The sequence below is a fragment of the Anolis sagrei genome, chromosome 4 (genome assembly GCF_037176765.1).
Source record: "Anolis sagrei isolate rAnoSag1 chromosome 4, rAnoSag1.mat, whole genome shotgun sequence".
Taxonomy (NCBI): Eukaryota; Metazoa; Chordata; class Lepidosauria; order Squamata; family Dactyloidae; genus Anolis; species Anolis sagrei.
In genome coordinates, this window is record NC_090024.1 from 247,239,304 (window position 1) to 247,264,053 (window position 24,750).

Genomic DNA, 24,750 nt, shown 5'->3' on the forward strand with positions numbered 1-24,750 from the left:
CATTTCTGCCCGGATTCCTCCATGCCTAATGGCAGGCGTTCTTGGGGAGGCGCCCCAAAACATTATGCTGCTGAGCCGCCGGGAAAGGGCGAGCACGCATACATCTGCATACATCTGCATGCATTTGCATAAAGCCAGCAGGCAGCGCCGGAAGGGAAGGGAAGGGAGGGGCGCCTAGGAGTGGATGTGGGGCAGGCCGAGGGGGAGGGGGAGGATCCCCAAAAGAGGGGGTGCTTTCCCTTTTGCCCCCTTCCCGACAATTAGGAAGAACTTCCTGACTGAGATGGCTCCCAAAATGACCCATTGAAGGTGGAATCAGGTGTCAAACAGGGATGTGTTACTGGGTTGTTGTAGGTTTTTTCGAGCTATATGGGCATGTTCCAGAGGCATTCTCTCCTGACATTTCGCCTCCATCTATGGCAAGCATCCTCAGAGGTAGTGAGGTCTGTTGGAATTAGGACAATGGGTTTATATATCTGTGGAATGGCCAGGGTGGGACAAAGGACTCTTGTCTGCTGGAGCTAGGTGGGAATGTTTCAACTATATGGCCATGGTCTAGAGGCATTCTCCCCTGACATTTCGCCTGCATCTATGGCAAGCATCCTCAGAGGTAGTGAGGTCTGTTGGAATTAGGACAATGGGTTTATATATCTGTGGAATGGCCGGGGTGGGACAAAGGACTCTTGTCTGCTGGAGCTAGGTGGGAATGTTTCAACTATATGGCCATGGTCTAGAGGCATTCTCCCCTGACATTTCGCCTGCATCTATGGCAAGCATCCTCAGAGGTAGTGAGGTCTGTTGGAAGTAGGAAAAAGGGGTTTATATATCTGTGGAATGGCCAGGGTGAGACAAAGGACTCTTGTCTGCTGGAGCTAGGTGGGAATGTTTCAACTATATGGCCATGGTCTAGAGGCATTCTCCCCTGACATTTCGCCTGCATCTATGGCAAGCATCCTCAGAGGTAGTGAGGTCTGTTGGAAGTAGGAAAATGGGTTTGTATATCTGTGGAATGGCCAGGGTGGGACAAAGGACTCTTGTCTGCTGGAGCTAGGTGGGAATGTTTCAACTATATGGCCATGGTCTAGAGGCATTCTCCCCTGACATTTCGCCTGCATCTATGGCAAGCATCCTCAGAGGTAGTGAGGTCTGTTGGAAGTAGGAAAATGGGTTTGTATATCTGTGGAAGGACCAGGGTGGGACAAAGCTTCTTTGGAAGCTTTTCAACAGAGGCTGGATGGCCATCTGTCAGGGGTGCTTTGAATGCAATATTCCTGCTTCTTGGCAGAATGGGGTTGGACTGGATGATGGCCCAGGAGGTCTCTTCCAAATCTATGATTCTATGGTTCTATGAAAGGACTCTTGTCTGCTGGAGCTAGGTGTGAATGTTTCATTTGATGGCCTGGCAGTGCCTGGGGGAATATTTTGTTGAGAGGTTATTAGATGTGCCGGATTGTTTCCTCTCTGTTGTTGTGCACATCAGGCACATCTTATCACCTCTCAAGAAAAGATTGCCCCAGGCACTGCCAGGCCATCAAATGCTAATCAAGGTGGTCAGTTGAAACATTCCCACCTAGCTCCAGCAGACAAGGGTTCTTTGTCCCACCCTGGTCATTATTCCACAGATATATAAACCCATGTTCCTAGTTCCAACAGACCTCACTACCTCTGAGGATGCTTGCCATAGATGCAGGCGAAACGTCAGGAGAGAATGCCTCTAGACCATGGCCATATAGCCCGAAAAAACCTAGGATACTGACTATCCTATTGGGAAAATAATGGTTGAGCATGGAGGTCACCTATGTTTCTTGTCCTTTGTTGTCCACATGCACCTTGTGGTCGTGGCCTTGGGAGAGTCCAATCCATGGCTCATGGGATCTTCCTTCCTTCCTTCCTTCCTTCCTTCCTTCCTTCCTTCCCTCCTTCCTTCCTTCCTTGGTGCCCAGTTCGAGGAGGGCATCCTGGGCATCTGCCTGAAAGTGTTGGACCGGAGCCTCAACTCCTTGAAGGACCCGGCCGAGGACGCCGCCTTCCGCCGCTCCGCCGTCTACGTCAGCCGCGTCCTCAGCGCCATGGTCAGTCCGTCAGCCCTGGGGTGGGGGGGTGGCATGGGGGGTTTGGGGGGTCTCCCACCCGCCCCTATGCTCTCTCTCTCTCTTTCTCTATCCACTCCTGGCAGATCAACAGCGACGACGACGGCGGGGTGGTGCTGGGCAACTGGAGCGAGGACTACACGCAGGGCACGCGGCCCTCGGCCTGGACCGGGAGCGTGGCCATCCTCCGCGAGTGGGCGCGCGCCGGGGGGAGGCCCGTCCGCTACGGACAGTGCTGGGTCTTCGCCGGAGTCCTCTGCACAGGTGCGAAGAGAAGGGACTCCATTGGAGGGAGAGTCTAGATGGCCTCAAGGGCACCCACTTCACATACACACCCTGGGACCCCCCCCCTCCCGGGTCTTCGCCATAGCGAAGAGAAAGGGACCCCATTGGAGGGAGGGTCTAGACCAGGGAGGGGCAAACCCAGGCTTGGGGGTCGGATGCAGCCCTTTGGGGTCTTTTCTCAGGCCCTCCTCTCTCTCTCGCAATCCTTTCCTTCCTTCCTTCCCTCCCTCTTTCTCCTTCCCTCCCACCCTTTCCTCCTTCCTCTTTCCTTCCCCCTTTCCTTCCTTCCCTCCCTCTTTCTCCCTTTCGTCCTTCCTTCCTTCTCTCTTTCTTTCCTCCTTCTTTCCTACCTTCCTTCCCTTCCACACTTTCGTCATTCCTTTCCTCTCTTACCTTCTTCCTTCCCTTCCTTCCATCTCTCTTTCTCCTTCCCTTCCACCCTTTCCTCCTTCCTTACTTTTTCCATCTTCCTTCCCTCCCTCTTTCTCCCTCTGTCCATTCCCTTTCGTCCTTCCTTCCTTCCTTCCTTCCTTCTCTCTTTCTTCCCTCCTTTTTTCTCCTTCCCTTCCACTATTTCCTCCTTCCTTCCTCTCTTTCCTTCCTCCTTCCCGTCTTTCCCTCCCTCTTTCTCCCTCCTCCATTCCCTTTCTCCCTTTCGTCCTTCCTTCCTTCCTTCTCTCCTTCCTTCCCTTCCACAGTTTGGTCATTCCTTTCCTCTCTCCCTCTTTCTCCTTCCCTTCCACCCTTTCCTCCTTCCTTCCTCTCTTTCCTTCTTCCTTCCCTCCCTCTTTCTCCCTCTCTCCATTCCCTTTCGTCCTTCCTTCCTTCTCTCTTTCTTTCTTCCTTCCTTCCTTCCCTCCTTCTTTCTCCTTCCCTTCTACTATTTCCTCCTTCCTTCCTCTATTTCCTTCCCCCTTCCCTTCCCTCCCTCTTTCTCCCCTCTCCATTCCCTTTCTCCCTTTCGTCCTTCCTTCCTTCTCTCTTTCTTTCCTCCTTCCTTCCATCCTTCCCTTCCACACTTTTGTCATTTCTTTTCTCTCTCCCTCTTTCTCCTTCCACCCTTTCCTCCTTCCTTCCTCTCTTTCCTTCTTCTTTCCCTTCCCTCCCTCTTTCTCCCTCCCTCCATTCCCTTTCGTTCTCCCTTCCTTCCTTCTCTTTTTCCTCCTTCCTTCCTTCCCTTCCACATTTTCGTCATTCCTTCCCTCTCTCCCTTTTTCCTTCCTTCCTTCCCTTTTGTCTTTCCTTCCTTCTCTCTTTGCTCCCTCCCTCTTTCTCTCTTCATTCTCTCCCTCCCTTTGCCCTTCCTCCTTCCCTTTTGTCTTTTCCGCCTTTTCCTATTTCCTCCCTCCCCCCCCTTCTCCTTCCCCCCCTTTTCCCCTTCCTTCCTTCTCTCTTTCCTTCCTTCTTTCCTTCCATCACCAGGAAGCGAGTCGTCCTAGCATGCGGCCCCCAAGTTAGAAAGTTTGCCCAGGCCTGGTATAGATGGCCTCAGGGGTGCCCACTTCCCCTTTATTCTGCCAGGCAGGAATACACAGTCAAATAACCCCGACAGATGGCCACCCAGCCTCTGCTTGAAAGCCTCAAAATTATTATTATTATTATTATTATTATTATTATTATTATTATTATTTATCTCTCCCGAAGGAGACTCAAAGCTGAACAGCTCTTCCAATCAGGAAGTGGGAAAGGAAGGGACTATACTGGGGGAGGGAATGTCTAGGTGGTCTCAGGGGTGCCCACTACCCACACACCCTGGGACCCTCCCCCGACAGCAGCGGATGGAAGGATGAGGGAAGAAGGACATCTGTGGGGGGTGCTTCGGGAGTGCCTTCCTGCATTTTCAAAGGGGGTTGGACTAGATGGCCTTTAGAGGTCCCTTTCAGTCTCTGATTCCTGTTGACCTCCTGAGGGGCGGGAAGGGGAGGAAGGACATCTGTCGGGGGTGCTTCGGGGGTGCCTTCCTGCATTTTCAAAGAGGGTTGGACTAGATGGCCTTTAGAAGTCCCTTTCAGTCTCTGATTCCTGTTGACCTCCTGAGGGGCGGGAAGGGGAGGAAGGACATCTGTCGGGGGTGCCTTCCTGCATTTTCAAAGAGGGTTGGACTAGATGGCCTTTAGAAGTCCCTTTCAGTCTCTGATTCCTGTTGACCTCCTGAGGGGCGGGAAGGGGAGGAAGGACATCTGTCGGGGGTGCTTCGGGGGTGCCTTCCTGCATTTTCAAAGGGGGTTGGACTAGATGGCCTTTGGAGATCCCTTCCAACCTAGGACTCCATGAAAAGCAGGGCTCCCTTCTCCTCCTCCTCTTCCTCTTCCTCTTCCTCCGTAGTGATGCGCTGCCTGGGGGTGCCCACCCGCGTGGTGACCAACTTCGAGTCCGGCCACGAGAAGGACGGCAACCTGGTCATCGACGTCTGCTACGACGAGAAGGGCCGCCTCATGGAGAGCAGAGACACCGACTGCATCTGGTGGGTGGGCGGGCCGGTGGGTGGCCATCTGTCGGGAGGGCTCGGTGGGAGGGGGTTGGGCTGGATGGCCTCTGGGCACCCCTTCCCACGCCAGGGTCGGGCCTCCCCATCAAAGGTGACCCCGCTCCTCTCCCTTCGGTCCCAACGCGGTGGAACGCCGCTACGGGGTCCCTTCCCTCCTTCTTTGCTTCCTTCTTCCTCCCTTCCCTCATTTCTTCCTTTTCTCTCTCTCTCTCTCCTTCCTTCTTTCCCCCCTTCTCTCCTTCTTTGCTTCTTTCTTTTCTTCTCTCCTTCCTTCTTTCTTTCCTTCCTTTTCCACCCTTCCTTACTTTTCCTTTTTTCCTTCCTCCTTTCATTATTCCTTCTCTTCCTTCCTTCTCTCATTCCTTCCTTCTCTCTTTCCTTCTCTTCCTTTTATTCCTTCCCTCCTTCCTTCCTTCTTTCCTTTCTCCCTCTTCTATCACTCCTTTTTCCTTCCCTCCTTCCTTCTTCCCTTCCTTCTTTCTCCCCTTCCTTCCTTCCTTCCTTCCTTCCTTCTTTCCTTCTCTCTTTCCTTCTCTTCCTTTTATTCCTTCCCTCCTTCCTTCCTTCTTTCCTTTCTCCCTCTTCTATCACTCCTTTTTCCTTCCCTCCTTCCTTCTTCCCTTCCTTCTTTCTCCCCTTCCTTCCTTCCTTCCTTCTTTCCTTCTCTCTTTCCTTCTCTTCCTTTTATTCCCTCCCTCCCTTCGTTCCTTCCTCCCTTTTCCCTCCTTCGTCCTTTTTCTTTCCTCCTTCCTCCCTTCTCTTTTCTTCTCTCCTTCCTTCCTTTTCCTTCCTTCCTTTTCCTTGTTCCTTCCTCTTTCCTTCCCTTATTCCTTCTCTTATTCCCTTATTCCTTCTCTTTCCTTCTCTTTCTTCCTTCATTCTCTCATTAATTCTTTCTCTTTCCTTCCTTCCTTTTCCTCCTTCCATCCTTCCTTCTCTTCTTCTTCTTTGCTTCTTTCTTTCTTTTTTCCTTCCATCCTTCCTTATTTCATTCCTCCCTTTTCCATCCTTCCTCCTTCCTCCCTTCTCTTTTCTTCTCTCCTTCCTTCCTTCTTCCTCTTCTTCCTTCCTTTCCCCCTTCCTTCCATCCTTCTTTCTTCCCTTTCTTTCTTCTTTCCTTTCTTCATTCCTTTCTTCTTTTCTTCTTTCCTTTTCCTCCTTTCTTCGTCCTCTCCTTCCTTCCATACATCCTTTTCTTCCTTCATTTCTTTTCCTGCTTCCTTCCTTTTCCCTCCTTCCTTCATTCCCTTCCTTCATTCCCTTCCTCTTCCCTTCCTTCCCCCCTTTCCTTTCCCCTCCCCTTTCTCTTCCTCCTTTTCCCCCTCTTTCCTTCCTTCCTTCCTTCCTTCCTTCCTTCCTTCCTTCCTTCCTTCCTTTTCCTTCCTTTTCCTTCCTCCTCAGGAACTTCCACGTGTGGAACGAGTGCTGGATGGCGCGGAAGGACCTCCCTCCGGGCTACGGGGGCTGGCAGGTGGTGGACTCCACCCCGCAGGAGCGCAGCAAAGGTGAGCCCCTCCCCCCTTGGCCCCGGGCCCCTCCCCACTCCCCTCGTGGGTGTGGGCGTGGACTCACCCCCCCCCTTTTCTCCCCCTGCCCCCCCCCCCCCGCAGGGCTGTTCTGCTGCGGCCCGGCCTCGGTGCGTGCGGTGCGGGAGGGGGAGCTGTCCTTGCCCTTCGACACGCCCTTCGTCTTCTCCATGGTCAACGCGGACCGCGTGGTGTGGATGCTCCACGGCGCCCACCGCGAGCGCATCCAGGTGGACACCGGCGCCGTCGGGCTCCGCATCTGCACCAAGGCCCTCGGCTCCGACGCCGACCAGGACATCACCGCCGCCTACAAGCCCAAGGAAGGTCAGCCCCACGCAGGACCCCCACGCCTCCCACGCGCCCACGCACGCCCTCCCGCCCCCCAGCAGCATCCCCTCCTGACGTTTCACCCGCCTCTGTGGCAGGCGTCCTCAGAGGTTGGTTGAGAGGTCTCTTGGAAATGCGGCAAGTGGAGTGTCTCCGTGGAAGAATGTCCCGCGTGGGGAAAGGCTCCTCCATGCTACCCAAGCTTGCCAACTGCAACATTCAACCTGGCTTCAAGCAGACAAGGGTTCTAGGCAGAGCCCAGGGTGGGAAGCAAGGGAGAATGTTGCCATTGGCGAGCTTGGATAGCATTGCGTAGCCATGATATATACCCACAGACGCTCCACTTGTGTCACAACCTCTGAAGATGCCGGCCACAGGTGCAGGTGAAATGTCAGGAGAGAATGCTGCTGGGACATGTCCACTGGGCATGTGCAATCCGTGGTTCTAAATTATGTTTTGCCTGCATCTGTGGCTGATGGCATCCTCAGAGGTTCTGTTGGATATGAGGCAAGTGGAGTGTTTATATCCCTGTGGAATAATGTCCAGGGTGGGAGAAAGAACCCTTATTTGTTGGAAGCAAATGTGAATGTTGCCATTGGCAAGCTCGGATAGCATTGCATAGCCATGATATATAGCCACAGATATATATATATACGCTCCACTTGTCTCACAACCTCTGAAGATGCCGGCCACAGGTGCAGGTGAAATGTCAGGAGAGAATGCTGCTGGGACATGTCCACTGGGCATGTGCAATCCGTGGTTCTAAATTATGTTTTGCCTGCATCTGTGGCTGATGGCATCCTCAGAGGTTCTGTCGGATATGAGGCAAGTGGAGTGTATATATCCCTGTGGAATAATGTCCAGGGTGGGAGAATGAACCTTTATTTGTTGGAAGCAAATGTGAATGTTGCAATTGGCAAGCTTGGATAGCATAGAGTAGCCATGTAGCTGCAAAGCCAGTCAGTGAAGGTATCTGCATAGAGGCAGCTTGGCCGCTGTTGCCTGGAGGCACCCTCTGTTTGGCCCTTGAGGGTTTGCTGTCTGGATTTCTCCTGTTTCTGAGTGGTGTTCATTATTTAGTGTCTTGATTCTGGTGTTTTTTAATGCTGGAAACCAGATTTTCTTCATTTCCATGGTTTCTTCCTTTCTGTTTTGCTAATTGCAACATTCACACTTGCTTCAAACAGACAAGGGTTCTTTCTCCCAACCTGGATATTATTCTATAGGTATACATACACTTAGGAGCCCCCAGCGGCACAGTGGGTTAAAGCACTGAGCTACTGAGCTTGTTGACTGAAAGGTCGCAGGTTCAATTCTAGGGAGCGGCGTGAGCTTCTGCTATCAGCCCCAGCTTCTGCCAACCTAGCAGTTTGAAAACATGCAAATGTGAGTAGATCAATAGGTACCGCTCCGGCAGGAAGGTAATTTATTTTTTTTATTTACTTTATTTGTATATCGCAGTTTCTCAGCCTGTAGGCGACTCAAACGGTTCTGGCCCAACCTACCTATCCGAACGTATCTCGGCCTATCAGCCCACCAGGACCCTAAGATCTTCTGGGGAGGCCCTGCTCTCTATCCCGCCTGCGTCACAGGTGCGGCTGGCGGGGACGAGAGATAGGGCCTTTTCTGTGGTGGCCCCTCGGCTATGGAACGCCCTTCCCATGGAGGTAAGATCAGCCCCCTCGCTGATGGTGTTCCGAAGAAGATTAAAAACCTGGATGTTTGAACAGGCATTTGGTTAATTCGGTGCAATGAATGCAATGATTAAAGGATTGGTAATATGGACGACGAAACTGGATCACGATTTTAGTCAGGAGATGCATTGGGTTGTTATTGATGTGCCAATATTGTGTATTATGCTTTTATGGTTTTAAATTGTATACTGTTGACTGTTGTATTTTGTTGTAAACCGCGTTGAGTCGCCAGCTGGGCTGAGAAACAGCGGTATACAAGTACAGTAAATAAATAAATAAATAAATAAACAACAGGAGCAAAAATTCAATACTAACAACATACAACTATTTAAAACAATTAACACCATAATATACTAAGTAATTACACATCAATAAACAACTCATTAGCATCTCGTAACTAGAATCATGATCCAACTCGTCATCCATAATTCCGTTTTCCTATATTCATTGCACTGCTTATCCAAATGCCTGTTCAAATAGCCAGGTTTTCAGTTTTCTTTGAAACACCATTAATGAGGGGGCCGATCTAATGTCCATGGGAAGGGCGTTCCACAGCCGAGGGGCCACCACTGAGAAGGCCCTGTCCCTCGTCCCCGCCAGCCGTGCTTGTGATGCAGGCAGGATCGAGAGCAGGGCCTCCCCAGAAGATCTTAAAGTCCTGGTGGGTTCGTAGCTGGAGATGCGTTCGGAGAGGTAAGTAGGGCCAGAACCATTTAGGGCTTTATAGGCCAACGCCAGCACTTTGAATTGTGCCCGATAGCAAATTGGTAGCCAATGGAGCTGGCGCAACAGAGGAGTTGTATGCTCCCTGAGTGCCGATCCTGTTAGTATCATGGCTGGTGTTCCATGTAATGGTGTTCCATGCAGTCATGCCGGCCACATGACCTTGGAGACGTCTACAGACAACGCTGGTTCTTCGGCTTAGAAATTGAGATGAGCACCACACCCCAGAGTCGGACACGACTGGACTTAATGTCAGGGGAAAACCTTTACCTTACCTATATACACACTCCTCTTGCCTCATTTCCAACAGACCTCTGAAGATGCCATTAGCCACAGATGCAAGTGAAACGTCAGGAGAGAGTGCTGCTGGGACAAATTCCAGGCAGCCCAAAAAACTCACAGACTCATTGTCTCCATTAAATGTTCTGAGAACTAAAAAGGCTTCAAACCTGGAACCTAGATCCTAAATGAGTGCTGGAAGAGGACCCACACAGGGCTTTGGAAGGGGTGGCTGTGGCTTTAGGACCTTCTGTCCTCCCTTCCTTCCTTCTTTCCTTCCTTCCTTCCTTCCTTCCTTCCTTCCTTCCTTTTTACCTTCTTTCTCCCCGCAGGCTCCAAGGAGGAGCGCGCAGTCTTCGAGAAGGCCGTCTGGCGGAAGCGGCACCTGGAAGACAAGAAAGAGAGAAAAGAGGATGAGAAAAGGGACGAAGTTGACCGTCCGGGCCGGCCTCCTCGCAGGGCACTCCACGAGCGGCGCGCAAGAAGCTTGTCCCGAGGTCCGGCGCCCCGCCCGGAGCCCCTGCCCGCCCCCTCCGTCTCCAAGGCCGCAACGGCACTGCACCTGCGCTTGGCCCAGAGCCCCCAGGTCGGGCAGGATGTGGAGCTGAAGCTGTTGGTCAGCAACTGCGACCAAGCCTGGAAGGAGGTCACCATCAACATGGCCGCGCAGCCGCTGCGGCACAACGGACACCCCGGACCCGCCTGCGCTCTCCAGCGCCGCCACCTCACCCTCGGCCCCGGAGAAGGTCAGGCTTGTGGGGATGACCTTGACCCTGACCCTGTCCTTGACCCATGCACTTGTCCTGAGCCTTGACCCGACCCTTCTATCCTCACCACTGCCACCACAGCCTTGGAGAAGGCCAGGAGAAAGGGGTTGACCTTGACCCTGTCCTTAGCCCTGCCCTTGACCCTTGGACTGGCCCTGACCCTTGACTTGGTCCTTCCATCACCCCCCCCCCCCCAATTCAGTGTTGGAGAAAATGGGGAATGAACTTGACCTCAGCCCTGACCCTTGGCCTGGCCTCAGCCTCAGAGAAGATGAGAAATTGGGGAAATATGACCTTGACCCTGTCCCTGACCCTTGACCTCGCTTTCCATCCCTACCACCACCACCTCGGCCTTGGAGTAGGGTAAGGGAAGTGGGTGGGATGACCTTGACCCTGTCCTTGACCCATGCACTTGTCCTGAGCCTTGACCCGACCCTTCTATCCTCACCACTGCCACCACAGCCTTGGAGAAGGCCAGGAGAAAGGGGATGACCTTGACCCTGTCCTTAGCCCTGCCCTTGACCCTTGGACTGGCCCTGACCCTTGACTTGGTCCTTCCATCACCCCCCCCCCAATTCAGTGTTGGAGAAAATGGGGAATGAACTTGACCTCAGCCCTGACCCTTGGCCTGGCCTCAGCCTCAGAGAAGATGAGAAATTGGGGAAATATGACCTTGACCCTGTCCCTGACCCTTGACCTCGCTTTCCATCCCTACCACCACCACCTCGTCCTTGGAGTAGGGTAAGGGAAGTGGGTGGGATGACCTTGACCCTGTCCTTGACCCATGCACTAGTCCTGAGTCTTGACCCGACCCTTCTATCCTCACCACTGCCACCACAGCCTTGAAAACGTTCAGGAGAAAGGGGATGACCTTGATCCTGTCCTTAGCCCTGTCCTTGACCCTTGCACTGGCCCTGACCGACTTGGTCCTTCCATCACCCCCCCCCCCCCATTCAGTGTTGGAGAAGACGGGGAATGACCTTGACCTCAGCCCTGACCCTTGGCCTGGCCTTTCTGTCCACAACACCTCAACCTCAGAGAAGATGAGAAGTTGGGGAGAGATGACCTTCACCCTGTCCCTGACCCTTGACCTGGCTTTCTATCCCCACCACCACCACCTTGGCCTTGGAGTAGGGCAAGGGAAGGGGCTGGGTTGACCTTGACCCGCTCCCTGGCCCTTGACCTGGCCCTTCCATCCCCCCACCACCTCAACTTTGGAGAAAAAGAGGATGACCTTGACCCCAGCCCTGACCCTTGACCTGGCCCTTCTGTCCCCATCACTCAGCCTCAGTGAAGATCAGGAGTGGGGGAGGGATGACCCTGTCCTTGACCCTTGACCTGGCCCACCCCCCTCCACCACCTTTGCCTTGGATAAGGGCAAGGGAAGGGGCTGGGATGACCTTGACCCCAGCCATGACCCTTGACCTGACCCTTCTGTCCCCATCACCTCAGCCTCAGAGAAGATCAGGAGTGGGGAAGGGATGACCCTGTCCTTGACCCTTGACCTGGCCCTTCCACCCCCCCACCACCACCACCTTGGCCTTGGATAAGGGCAAGGGAAGGGGCTGGGATGACCTTGACCCGGTTCCTGACTCTTCACCTGGCCCTTCCATCCCCCACCACCTCGACCTTGGAGAAGAAGGGGATGACCTTGACCCCAGCCCTGACCCTTGACCTGGCCCTTCCGTCATCATCACCTCAGCCTCAGAGAAGATCAGTGGGGGAGGGATGTCCTTGACCCTTTACCTCCTTTACCTGGCCCTTCCATCCCCCCCATCAAGGGAAAGGGAAGGGGCTGGGATGACCTTGACCTGGTCCCTGACACTTGACCTGGCCCTTCCATGCCCCCACCACCTCGACCTTGGAGAAGAAGGGGATGACCTTGACCCCAGCCCTGACCCTTGACCTGGCCCTTCTGTCCCCATCACAGCCTCAGAGAAGATCAGGAGTGGAGGAGGGATGATGACCCTGTCCTTGACCCTTGACCTGGCCCATACCCCCCACCACCTTTGCCTTGGATAAGAACAAGGGAAGGGGCTGGGATGACCCTAACCCTGACCTTGACACTATCTTTGCCCTGGTCCTTGACCCTTGCACTGTCCCTTACTCTTGGCCCAGCCCTTCCATCCCTCCTACTACCTCCTTGGCCTTGGAGAAGGGGGATGACTGACCCCATCCTTGACCCTTCATCTGACCCTTGATCTGGCCCTTCTGTCCCCACCCCTTCAGCCTCAGAGAAGGTCAGGAGTGTGGGAGGGATGGCTTTGCCATGTCCTTGACCTTTGCACTAGCCCTGATCCTTGACCAGCTCTTCTGACCTCAGAGGAGGTCAAGGGAAGAGGACCGGAATGATCTTGACCCTTGCCTTCAACCTTCCCCCTCACCCACGGCTCTCTCCCCGCACGGTCTCTCTGCAGAGAAGGAGCTGGCGTGGCGGATCCCCTTCGAGCACTACGGCCCCGTCCTGTCCGAAGGGCGGCAGCTGCGCATCTCGGCGGTGGCCGAAGAGGGCTCCTCGTGGCACAAGGCCCTGGCCGAGAAGACCGTCACCGTCGCTACCTCCACCCTCCGCGTCAAGGTAGGGGTGCACACCTTGGGAAAGGGGATAGGAGGGGAGGGAGGGGCCCTTCCGAGGAGGGAGAGGGTGCCTGTTGGAAATGTTCGTGCTAAAAGATGTGTGGCCAAAGTATAAACTAATCCATTTGAATCAGTTTGACCTTCCGCTTAAAGCACAGCATCAGCAGAGTAAAAACACACAACAGATGGGCCAGAGGATAGCTTGCTGTCTAAAACAGAGAACAGAACAAACAGTTTCAAAACTTACTTAATGATTGGATCACAGCACCCCCCTCTTAACATGCAAAGGAATACACTTTCAGTACGCAAGAAAACAAAAGAAAACTCCACATCAACTGTTGGATGTAGTAGTAGTAGTAGTAGTAGTAGTAGTAGTAATAATAATAAAATTAATAATAATAATATGTAAACTGTGCAAGGAAGCAGATGAAACAATAGATCCCATCCTCAGCTGCTGCAAGAAGATTGCGCAGACAGACTACAAGCAGAGGCACAACACCGTTGCTCAGATGATTAATTGGAAATAATAATAATAATAACAATAACAATAATAACATAAGCAGAGGCACAACACCCTTGCTCAGATGATTAATTGGAAATAATAATAATAACAATAACAATAACAATAACAATAATAACATAAGCAGAGGCATAACACCGTTGCTAAGATGATTCATTGGAAATAATAATAATAATAATAATAATAATAATAATAATAATAACAATAACAATAATAACAATAACAATAACAATAATAACATAAGCAGCGGCATAACACCGTTGCTCAGATGATTCATTGGAAATAATAATAATAATAATAATAATAATAACAATAACAATAATAACAATAACAATAATAACATAAGCAGAGGCATAACACCATTGCTCAGATGATTAATTGGAAATAATAATAATAATAATAATAATAATAACAACAACAACAACAACAACAATAATAACATAAGCAGAGGCATAACACCGTTGCTCAGATGATTCATTGGAAATAATAATAATAATAATAATAATAACAATAACAATAATAACAATAACAATAATAACATAAGCAGAGGCATAACACCGTTGCTCAGATGATTAATTGGAAATAATAATAATAATAATAATAATAATAACAACAACAACAATAATAACATAAGCAGAGGCATAACACCGTTGCTCAGATGATTCATTGGAAACAACAGTTTAAAACTCAGACCAACGCCCAATGACCTGTGGTGACTGTTCTGGTACAGCTGTACCAGGAGCTCCAAATTTATTTGCTTTGTATTAAATGTTTGCTTGCAGCCCTGGGTTTCAGGGACTCTGTAGATAGGTGGCTTCTTTTGGTTTCAGTCATAGGGCAAGTCACCTGTCCATCATCATTAAGTTTGTCCCCCCCCCCCCTTGCTCAGGGCAATTGGGAAGGGAAGGGAGCCATTTTAGTTAGTCTCATCAAGGAAAGCTAATGTACAGGACGTGTGCAAGATTCCCCTGTACAAAAGCTTCAACCCTTAAGACTTTCCGGGGGAAAACAGTCTTAACAGCATCCAAGACTTTCTGGGCGAAAACAGTCTTAAGAGTCTCCAAAGATTTCCAGGGAAACAGCCCTAAAGACCAAAGAACTCCAGCTGGAGAACATCTAAGCCTTTACTGGTAGGTCCACTCGGTGTTTGAGAAGCAGTTCAACCCGGTAGCAGAGCCCACATCAGTAAGGGTTAGATTACAGTCAGCCTGGGAGAAGCTAAAAAGGGGATTTTCCTTTAAAGTAAAGAAGTTATTGAAGGCAGTTGCCTGTCCTTCATGGGCACGTTTAGGAAGACACCAGTTGCATAAAAGCCTGGAATCATTTGTTTAACTTTCTGAAGACAAGAGAAGTTTCTGTTTGATTGTTCATTAATAAAAGACTTTGTTATACTTCACAAGCCATCTAAAGATCACTTGTGGTGGAAAACCTCTGAGAACTTCTCCTTGGGGCCCCTGGCTTCCCGCTGGGCAAAGGTTGCACGTCCTGTCTTAAAGGAAATGCTTCCTGGAGGGTCGATCCCAGTTGGTGAAGCTGGGAGACGCCTGCTCGGACCCCTGGCCTTTGACCTGTGGGGTCCCGCAAGGCTCCATTCTGTCTCCCATGCTCTTTAACATCTACATGAAACCGCTGGGAGAGGTCATCCGGAGTTTTGCAGTTAGGTGCCACCTCTATGCAGATGACACACAACTCTACTACTCTTTTCCACCTAATTCCAAGGAGAAATACTCTTTTCCACCTAATACACTAATACAAAGATCTGCCTAGTCAAAGCCATGGTATTCCCTGTAGTCACCTACGGATGTGAGAGCTGGACCTTAGGGAAGGCTGAGCGAAGGAAGAGAGATGCTTTTGAGCTGTGGTGTTGGAGGAAAGTGCTGAGAGTGCCTTGGACTGCGAGAAGATCCAACCAGTCCATCCTCCAGGAAAGAAAGCCCGACTAAAGCTCATTGGAGGGAAGGAGACTAGGGGGAAAGCGGAAGTCCTTTGAATGCCACATCCTGAGGAGACAGCAAAGCCTAGAGAAGGGAATGATGCTGGGGAAAGTGGAAGGCAAAAGGAAGAGGGGCCGACCAAGGGCAAGATGGATGGATGGCATCCTTGAAGTGACTGGACTGACCTTGAGGGAGCTGGGGGTGGTAACGGCCAACAGGGAGCTCTGGCGTGGGCTGGTCCATGAGGTCACGAAGAGTCGGAGACGACTGAACGAATGAACAACAACAACACACAAGAAAAGGAACTCTCTGCCCCAGAGGGAGTGTGGTGGGGGCTCCTTCTTTGGAGCCTTTGAAACAGAGGCTGGATGGCCATCTGTCAGGGGTGATTTGAATGCAATATTCCTGCTTCTTGGCAGAATGGGGTTGAACTGGATGGCCCAGGAGGTCTCTTCCACCTCCACCACACTCCGGGGCACATTCTCTCAACCAAATTGCCTGGAGTTTACACTTTGGATTCTAGGATTCTATGATTCTAAGAACTTCCTGACTGTGAGAGCCGTTCAGCAGTGGAACTCTCTGCCCCGGAGTGTGGTGGAGGCTCCTTCTTTGGAGCCTTTGAAACAGAGGCTGGATGGCCATCTGTCAGGGGTGATTTGAATGCAATATTCCTGCTTCTTGGCAGAATGGGGTTGGACTGGATGGCCCATGAGGTCTCTTCCAACTCTTTGATTCTATGATTCTATGATTCATGACTCTAAGACATGGCCATAAGACATGTAAACAAGACAAGGGAATGGGATCGTGCAAACTGTAGCCAAGGAGCAGGGCATGGGACGAAAGTGCAGCGCTGTGTCACTGATTGCGGGCCATTGGGGCTTGACCCCTTCTCTCTTTCTCTCGCCCCCTCCCTTTTGCAGGCGCTGTCCCCGGCCGTCCTGCACAAGTCCTTCCCGCTGCAAGTGGTCTTCTCCAACCCGCTGTCCGAGGTGGTGGGCCGCTGCCTGCTGACAGTGGAGGGGAGTGGGCTGCTCAAGGGGCAGATGCAGATCGAGTGAGTGACAGGGCAGGGGAGGGGAGGGGAGGCCCATTGCTGTCTGCTCTGTGAGTGACACCCCTTGTCCCTTCTTCTCCTCTCTCCCCAGGCTGGGCTGCTTGGCGCCTCGGGCGGAGACCAGCGTGACCTTCCACCTGACGCCCTTCAAGGCCGGGCCGCGGCAGGTGCACGTGAGCCTCACCGGGAGCCAGTTTGCCCCCATCAAGGGCCGAAAGTGTGTCCAGGTGGCCTCTGCTCCGTCCACTGGGTGGAGGGTCCGCAGGGGACCCTGAGGGGCCCACAAAGAGAAGACAGAGGAGGAAAAAGAGTGGCACTGCTTTTAATAAAGGTCTCTGCAAATCCCACCACCTTCTGCATCCCGTCCTCATTCATTCATTTGGAGTTACCAAAGAGATGGACCTCTCCAAAGGGACTGATGCTCCTTCTACACTGGAGTGGGGAGAGAGACGAATGCAGAGAAATGGGGGGACTGGGAGGTTGGCTCTTAGTGCAAGGAGGGAATGATAGAATTGGAAGGGACCCCCAAAGGTGTCACATTGCCAGGGCTCTGCCTTATTTAGGTAGAGATTAATCGAACTCCCAGTTTAATTAAAACAGCACTTACTTCCTGGCTGTTTTTATAGTCCAAAATATAAAACATAAAGATAGCACGCAGCTACAGAATAAACAAAAACTGATAGCAAAAGTAACTTTGTAGTCAAAAGGGTCCAGTCCAGTGGTCAAACGCCGAGAGTTCAATAAACAAAGTCCAGGGATCAAGAGTCTATGCCATAGTCAGAAGCCAGTCCAAAGGTTCAAGGTTCCAGAGTTTCAAGATTACAGGAGACAGATCAGGATACCGAAAATCCAACAGACCTGGGGGGAAAACCAGCAGCATCCACCACCAAAATATGATAATACTTTTCTCCAGAAGATCATTTCCAAGGTTCGCTCCTTATATCCAGACACACCCATCTGCAACCTATCTCTTGCATACTTCCACCCTTAATTGCTTTCACCCATGAACTCTTACTTACTGATTAGTCAACCCTTTAGAACTAATACTTACATTAACCCTTCCATCACCAACTACCAGGTCTACCACCACCAACCACCATCAACTATGGAACATATGACAAAAGGTCATCCAGTCCAATCAATCAACAAGACTTTATTTGTATGTATCCCACCACATCTCCCCATGGGGACTCGGGGCGGCTTACAACCTAAAAGGCAACCATGCAATGCCACTAAAATCTATATAAATAAAAATGTAATGTTAGTTTGTGAGATTAACATAACTCAAAAATCACTGGACGAATTGACACCAAATTTGGACACAAGACACCTAACAAACCAATGTATGTCCTTCACTCGAAAAAAATTGATTTTGTAGTTTGGGAGTTGTAGTTGCTGGGATTTATAGTTCACCTACAATCAAAGAACATTTTGAACTCCAACAATGATGGAATTGAACCAAACTTGGGACACAGAACTCCCATGATCGACAGAAAACACTACAAGAGTTTGGTGGGCATTGACATTGAGTTTGGGAGTTGTAGTTCACCTACATCCAGATATCACTGTGGACTCAAACAATGATGGATCTGGACCAAACTCTACACGAATACTCAATATGCCCAAAAGCGAACACTGGTGGAGTTTGGAGAAAATAGAATCTTGTCATTTGGGAGTTGTAGTTGCTGGGATTTATAGTTCACCTAAAATCACAGAGCATTCTGAACCCCACCCATGACAGAATTGGGCCAAACCTTCCACACAGAACCCCCATGTGGGCCACATCAATGCGTGGCAGGGGACGGCTAGTCTATATAAATAAAAATGTAATGTTCGGTGGGTTGTTGTAGGTTTTTTCGGGTTATATGGCCATGATCTAGAGAATTCTCTCCTGACGTTTCGCCTGCATCTATGGTTTGCCTCTAGATCATGGCCATATAGCCTGAAAAAACCTACAACAACCCAGTGATTCCGGCCATGAAAGCCTTCGACAATACAATGTAATGTTCATTTGTGGGATTAACATAACTCAAAAACCACTACATGAATTGACACCAAATTTGGACACAAGACACCTATCAGGCCAACGAGTGACCATCACTCATGAAAACACAAAAAAAGGGTCAAAAGGGTAGTCAAAAGGGTCCAGTCCAGTGGTCAAACGCCGAGAGTTCAATAAACAAAGTCCAGGGATCAAGAGTCTATGCCATAGTCAGAAGCCAGTTCAAAGGTTCCAGAGTTTCAAGATTACAGGAGACAGGTCAGGATACCGAAAATCCAACAGACCTGGGGGGGAAACCAGCAGCATCCACCACCAAAATATGACAATACTTTTCTCCCAAAGATTAGTCCCAAGGTTAGTTCTTTAAATTCAGTAACACCCAGCTGCAGCCTATCCCCTGCATACCTCCACGCTTAATTGCTTTTACCTGTAAACTGTTACTTTACAAACTACTCAGCCCTTTAGAACCAAGACTTACATTAACCCTTCCATCACCAACTGCCAGGTCTACCACCACCCACCACCATCAACTATGGAACATTATTTATTTTATTTATTTATTTACAGTTCTTATATTCCGCCCTTCTTCTCACCCCGCAGGGGACTCAGGGCGGATTACAGTCAACACATATATGGCAAACATTCAATGCCAGTTTGACAAACAACGTTTAACACACAAATACACCGAGGCTATTTAACTTTTTTCTGGCCGCCAGGGGAGCTGCTGCTTTTCATCGTCCATCAGCGACACCGATGAAGTTCTTCCGCATTCCACATTCCCCGGAGTCTTTTTCTTTATGGCCTCATAAATTAGTTAAATTTAGCCTCCCACACAAGGTGGTGCCTTATTTTCCTACTTGGCAGATGCAACTGTTTTTCGGGTTGCAAAGGTCGACAACGGGCTACACAATGGCTGGACACCCACTCCAGCCCGGGCTGGCTTCGAACTCATGACCTTTTGGTCAGAGTGATCTTAATGCAGCTGACACTCAGCCAGCTGCGCCACAATCATATGACAATCATATGACAAAAGGTCATCCAGTCCAATCAATCAACAAGACTTTATGTGTATGTATCCCACCACATCTCCCCATGGGGACTCAGGGCGGCTTACAACATAAAAGGAAACCATGCAATGCCACTAAAATCTATATAAATAAAAATGTAATGTTAGTTTGTGAGATTAACAGAACTCAAAAACCACTGGACGAATTGACACCAAATTTGGACACAAGACACCTCTCAGGCCAATGTATGTCCTTCACTCAAAAAAAATTGATTTTGTAGTTTGGGAGTTGTAGTTGCTGGGATTTATAGTTCACCTACAATCAAAGAACATTTTGAACTCCAACAATGATGGAATTGAACCAATCTTGGGACACAGAACTCCCATGATCAACAGAAAACACTACAAGAGTTTGGTGGGCATTGACATTGAGTTTGGGAGTTGTAGTTCACCTACATCCAGAGATCACTGTGGACTCAAACAATGATGGATCTGGACCAAACTCTACACGAATAGTCAATATGTCCAAAAGTGAACACTGGTGGAGTTTAGAGAAAATAGAATCTTGACATTTGGGAGTTGTAGTTGCTGGGATTTATAGTTCACCTACAATCAAAGAACATTCTGAACTCCACCAATGATGGAATTGAACCAAACTTGGGACACAGAACTCCCATGATCAACAGAAAACACTACAAGAGTTTGGTGGGCATTGACATTGAGTTTGGGAGTTGTAGTTCACCTACATCCAGAGATCACTGTGGACTCAAACAATGATGGATCTGGACCAAACTCTACACGAAGACTCAATATGCCCAAATGTGGACACTGATAGAGTTTGGGGGAAATAGAATCTTGACATTTGGGAGTTGTAGTTGCTGGGATTTATAGTTCACCTACAATCACAGAGCATTCTGAACCCCACCCATGACAGAATTGGGCCAAACCTTCCACACAGAACCCCCATGTGGGCCACATCAATGCGTGGCAGGGGACGGCTAGTCTATATAAATAAAAATGTAATGTTCGGTGGGTTGTTGTAGGTTTTTTCGGGCTATATGGCCATGATCTAGAGGCATTCTCTCCTGACATTTCGCCTGCATCTATGGCAAGCCATAGATGGAGGCAAAACGTCAGGAGAGAATGCCTCTAGACCATGGCCATATAGCCCGAAAAAACCTACAACAACCCAGTGATTCTGGCCATGAAAGCCTTCGACAATACAATGTAATGTTGGTTTGTGAGATTAACAGAACTCAAAAACCACTGGACGAATTGGCACCAAATTTGGACACAAGACACCTCTCAGGCCAACGAGTGACCATCACTCATGAAAACACAGAAAAACACAGTGGAAGAGACTTAAAGAGCCAAAAAGGTTAAAAAATACATTACAAAGCATGCACAAAACCACATATATACACATGTACACATACACACACACACACAAAACACATACACAGACTGTGCTACAGCAACGCATGGCAGGGGGTGGCTAGTCTATATAAATAAAAATGTAATGTTGGTTTGTGGGATTGACATAATTCAAAAACCACTGGACGAATTGACATGAAATTTGGACAGTATAACACCTCTCAGGCCAACCAGTGACCATCACTCATAAAAACACTGAAAAACACAGCAGAAAAGACTTTAAAAGCAACAAAAATCCCCAAAAGATGCTACAGCACATGTACAAAAATGATTCCCCCTGGCAAACAAAACACACAATAGCATATCCACACATTCTTCTGGACTACAGCTCCCAGCATCCCCTAGACCAGGCTCTTTAGGAGAGGAGGATGATCCAAATGTACTGCTTCCAAGATGCAAGGTTTCATCTCCTTGGATTTCTTTGAGAGCATCCCAATCCTTGCATGTTTCCAATTTCCTATTCCTGGACTGCAACCAGGGCCGTAGCCAGAAAAAAATTTCGGGGAGGGTTGACAATTTGGGGGGGGGGGGGTTGAAAATTTCGGGGAGGGTTGAAAATTTCAGGGGTGTGTGTTGAAACCTACCTCCTAGCTCACGCTGAAGCAAAGAGCACACCTGCAGGGGGCAGAGCAGCCTTCAATAGCCTGCAGCTCCGCCCCTGTCAACCACCTCCACCAAGTCTGGCCTCCTTAATGAGAGCATTCAACACACACACACCCCAACTTGGTTGCTTCACTACATTGGCTCTTGCTGCAAGTAATGACAGTGTGAATAAATTGTCAATATTTGCTTGAGATAGTGCTTACAGTTCTGGAGGGACTCTTAATTTTTTGCATCTCATAGACTTAGCAGCATGGGGATTGGGTTAACCAGTTAAAATTCATGAGTAAACCAGGTTTTTTTTTTAAAAAAATCTGAAACATTTAGGGGGGGGGTTGAACCCCTAAAACCACCCCCTCGCTACAGGCCTGACTGCAACTCCCAGCAATCCTCCAGGTAGATATGCTAGATAGATTAGATAGAGATAGGTAGATAGGTGGTAGATTGATCAGCTGGGAGTTGCAGTCCAAAAATAGGTAGAGAGGGAAGAAAGGAGAGAAAAGAAAAGGGAAAGAAAAGGGCGGAAAGAAGGGAAGAGGAAGAGAAGGAAGGAAGGAAGGAGAGAGAAAAAGAAAGAGAGAGAGAGAGAGAGAAAGAAAGAAAGTAAGAGGGAAGGAAGGTTGGCCACAGCCACGCGTGGTGGGTACAGCTAGTACACCATAAACTAAAAACATAAAGATAAACTATATAAACATTCAATCATAACCAAATCATAATAAAAGACCAATAAAACACATTTCACAGGGACAGTAAAAAACAAAGTCCATCCCCAGACACCATCGCATCGGCCTTTTGAGTTGCCACGTCACACTATTGACTCATGTTCAGCATGCGATCGAATCTTGAGAGCCAAGTCAGAGATGCTTTTTTTGTATGTTCAATTTTTTTCATTTTATTGTGTACAAGTCTGACTTGGCCACGGTAGTCCACGCTCTGGTTACATCCCGTTTAGACTACTGCAACGCTCTCTACGTGGGGTTGCCTTTGAAGACAGCTCGGAAGCTCCAACTAGTCCAACGCTCGGCAGCCATGATTTTAACAGGAGCGGAGCGCAGGGAGCATACAACCCCCCTGTTGCGCCAACTCCACTGGCTACCGATCTGCTACCGGGCTGAATTCAAAGTGCTGGCGTTGGCCTTTAAAGCCCTAAACGGTTCCGGCCCAAGCTACCTGTCTGACCGCATCTCTGCCTATGAACCCACGAGGAGTTTGAGATCTTCCGGGGAGACCCTGCTCTCGATCCCGCCTGCTTCTCAAGCTCGGCTGGCGGGGACGAGAGATAGGGCCTTCTCGGTGGTGGCTCCTCGGCTGTGGAACTCCCTTCCTACGGACATTAGACTAGCACCATCTCTAATGGTATTCCGCAAAAAGGTGAAGACCTGGATGTTTGTGCAGGCGTTTGAGTAATTTAGTGGAATCTGGTAATGGAACATAGGAATGGAACAATGGACGACGAACCTGGACTACGCTTGGATGAGGAGAAGATTGAGTACGGTTGTGTTTTGTAATAATTGTGCATTGTAATTGCTTATTGGTAATTGATGGATAATGTGTTAAGTCAATTGTTATATGTTGTATGGAACCACTGCTGTTTCTACTGTTTTTACTGTTTGTGAACCGCCGTGAGTCGCCTTCGGGCTTGAGATACAGCCGTATAGAAGCAAAGTAAATAAATAAATAAATAAATAAATACAATTGACAAGTAAAGCCAAAAATGGCATAGTATTGTCGAAGGCTTTCATGGCCAGAATCAAATGGCTATATGGCCATGGTCTAGAGGGATTCTCTCCTGTCGTTCTCACCTCACAACCTCTGAGGATGCTTGCCATAGATGCAGGCGAAACGTCAGGAGAGAATGCCTCTAGACCATGGCCATATAGCCCGGAAAAACCTACAACAACCCCAAAATGATATTAATTAGCAAAACAGGTGCATTGCAACATCCTTAACAAGCCCTTTCCCTCCTTCCTCTCACCTGTGAACCCACCACCTATGACTTATTTTATTTGTTTGTTTGTTTGTTTATTTAAAGCATTTCTACCGCACTTTTCTCATCCCCGCAAGGGGACTCAGAGCGGCTCACAATGGCAATGATTTGTTGCCGCAATAATTACAATTATAAAATAAAATCATACAATATAATATATTAAAACAACATGAGTTATCCAATCATAAAGGCATTTGCATTATCACAACCGTCTGGTCCAATTCACTGTTCAGGTGCCGTTATATCCTTTAGCCAAAAGCCTGGTTCCACAATCAAGCCGAATGGCCCTTGAGCGCTCCAGCTGGAGGGCAGCTGTGACCAGCAGTGCTGCAGAATTTGAGGAGGCACAAGTGGAGGGTGAAAGAGTGAAACGTGCCAGGAGGAAGGCGCGTCAAGCCAACTCCGACCGGGACCGCCTTCCACCTGGAAACCAATGCCCTTACTGCGGAAGAAGATGCAGAGCAAGAATAGGGCTCCACAGCCACATACGGACCCACAAGGAAATCCATAATGGAAGACCATCTTACTCGTCCAACGAGGGATCGCCTAAGTAAGTAAGTAAGTAAGTAAGTTCCACAATCAAGCCTTCAGTTTTCTTCTGAAAGAACGGAGGGAGGACGCCGATCTAATTTTGCTGGGGAGCAAATTCCACAGGCAGGGGGTCACCACTGAGAAGGCCCTGTCCCTCGTCCCCACCAGTCACGTTTGCGAAGCTGGTGGGACTGAGAGCAGGGCCTCCCCGGCAGATCTTAGACTACAAGGCGGAACATAGAGGGAGATACGTTCAGACAAGTAAACTGGGCCGGAGTTGTATAGAACTTCTGTCACTACTCATTGTGACTCTTACATCGAATTACCCCTACAGGTACCATTCCATTATCTGGGTGGAGGCCACTAGGGGGTGCTAGAGAGAGAAGGCTAGTCCATTTGTGGGGGGGGGGGGGGTGAAAGAGGAAAATCATGTCCTTCATTTTTGCTGGTCATTTCCCCCTCCCCAGTTCCCATACTATAAACAAGGATATGGGGGACATGGAGGACAGACCGGGGTGGGGGGATAACAGGAAAATGGGGAAAATGGTTTTTCTTCTTCAACCCCCCCTCCACCCATTAAATTGGACTGTCCTCTCTCTAGTGCCCCCTTGTGGCCTCCACCGAGATAAAGGGATGTTGTTGTTGTTGTTCATTCGTCCAGTCGTCTCCGACTCTTCGTGACCTCATGGACCAGCCCATGCCAGAGCTCCCTGTCGGCCGTCACCACCCCCAGCTCCTTCAAGGTCAGTCCAGTCACCTCAAGGATGCCATCCATCCATCTTGCCCTTGGTCGGCCCCTCATCCTTTTGCCTTCCACTTTCCCCAGCATCATTGTCTTCTCTAGGCTTTCCTGTCTCCTCATGATGTGGCCAAAGTACTTCAACTTTGCCTCTAGTATCTTTCCCTCCAGTGAGCAGTCGGGCTTT

At 49.5% G+C, this 24,750-nt stretch overlaps 1 protein-coding gene across 1 annotated transcript in view; it reads left to right on the forward strand.

The window, feature by feature from the left end:
* The window catches only part of LOC132772630 (protein-glutamine gamma-glutamyltransferase 5-like), a 28,480-nt gene extending 11,876 nt beyond the window's left edge, over window positions 1–16,604 (forward strand). Inside the window, exons 5-13 of the mRNA XM_067468319.1 lie at window positions 1,944–2,072; window positions 2,177–2,354; window positions 4,701–4,839; window positions 6,265–6,368; window positions 6,474–6,713; window positions 9,745–10,158; window positions 12,597–12,757; window positions 16,131–16,264; window positions 16,356–16,604. Of these exons, the coding sequence (XP_067324420.1) occupies window positions 1,944–2,072; window positions 2,177–2,354; window positions 4,701–4,839; window positions 6,265–6,368; window positions 6,474–6,713; window positions 9,745–10,158; window positions 12,597–12,757; window positions 16,131–16,264; window positions 16,356–16,539 (1,683 nt within the window). The 3' untranslated portion in view covers window positions 16,540–16,604. The remainder of the gene's footprint in view (window positions 1–1,943; window positions 2,073–2,176; window positions 2,355–4,700; window positions 4,840–6,264; window positions 6,369–6,473; window positions 6,714–9,744; window positions 10,159–12,596; window positions 12,758–16,130; window positions 16,265–16,355) is intronic.
* The last annotated feature ends 8,146 nt before the right edge of the window (window positions 16,605–24,750 follow it).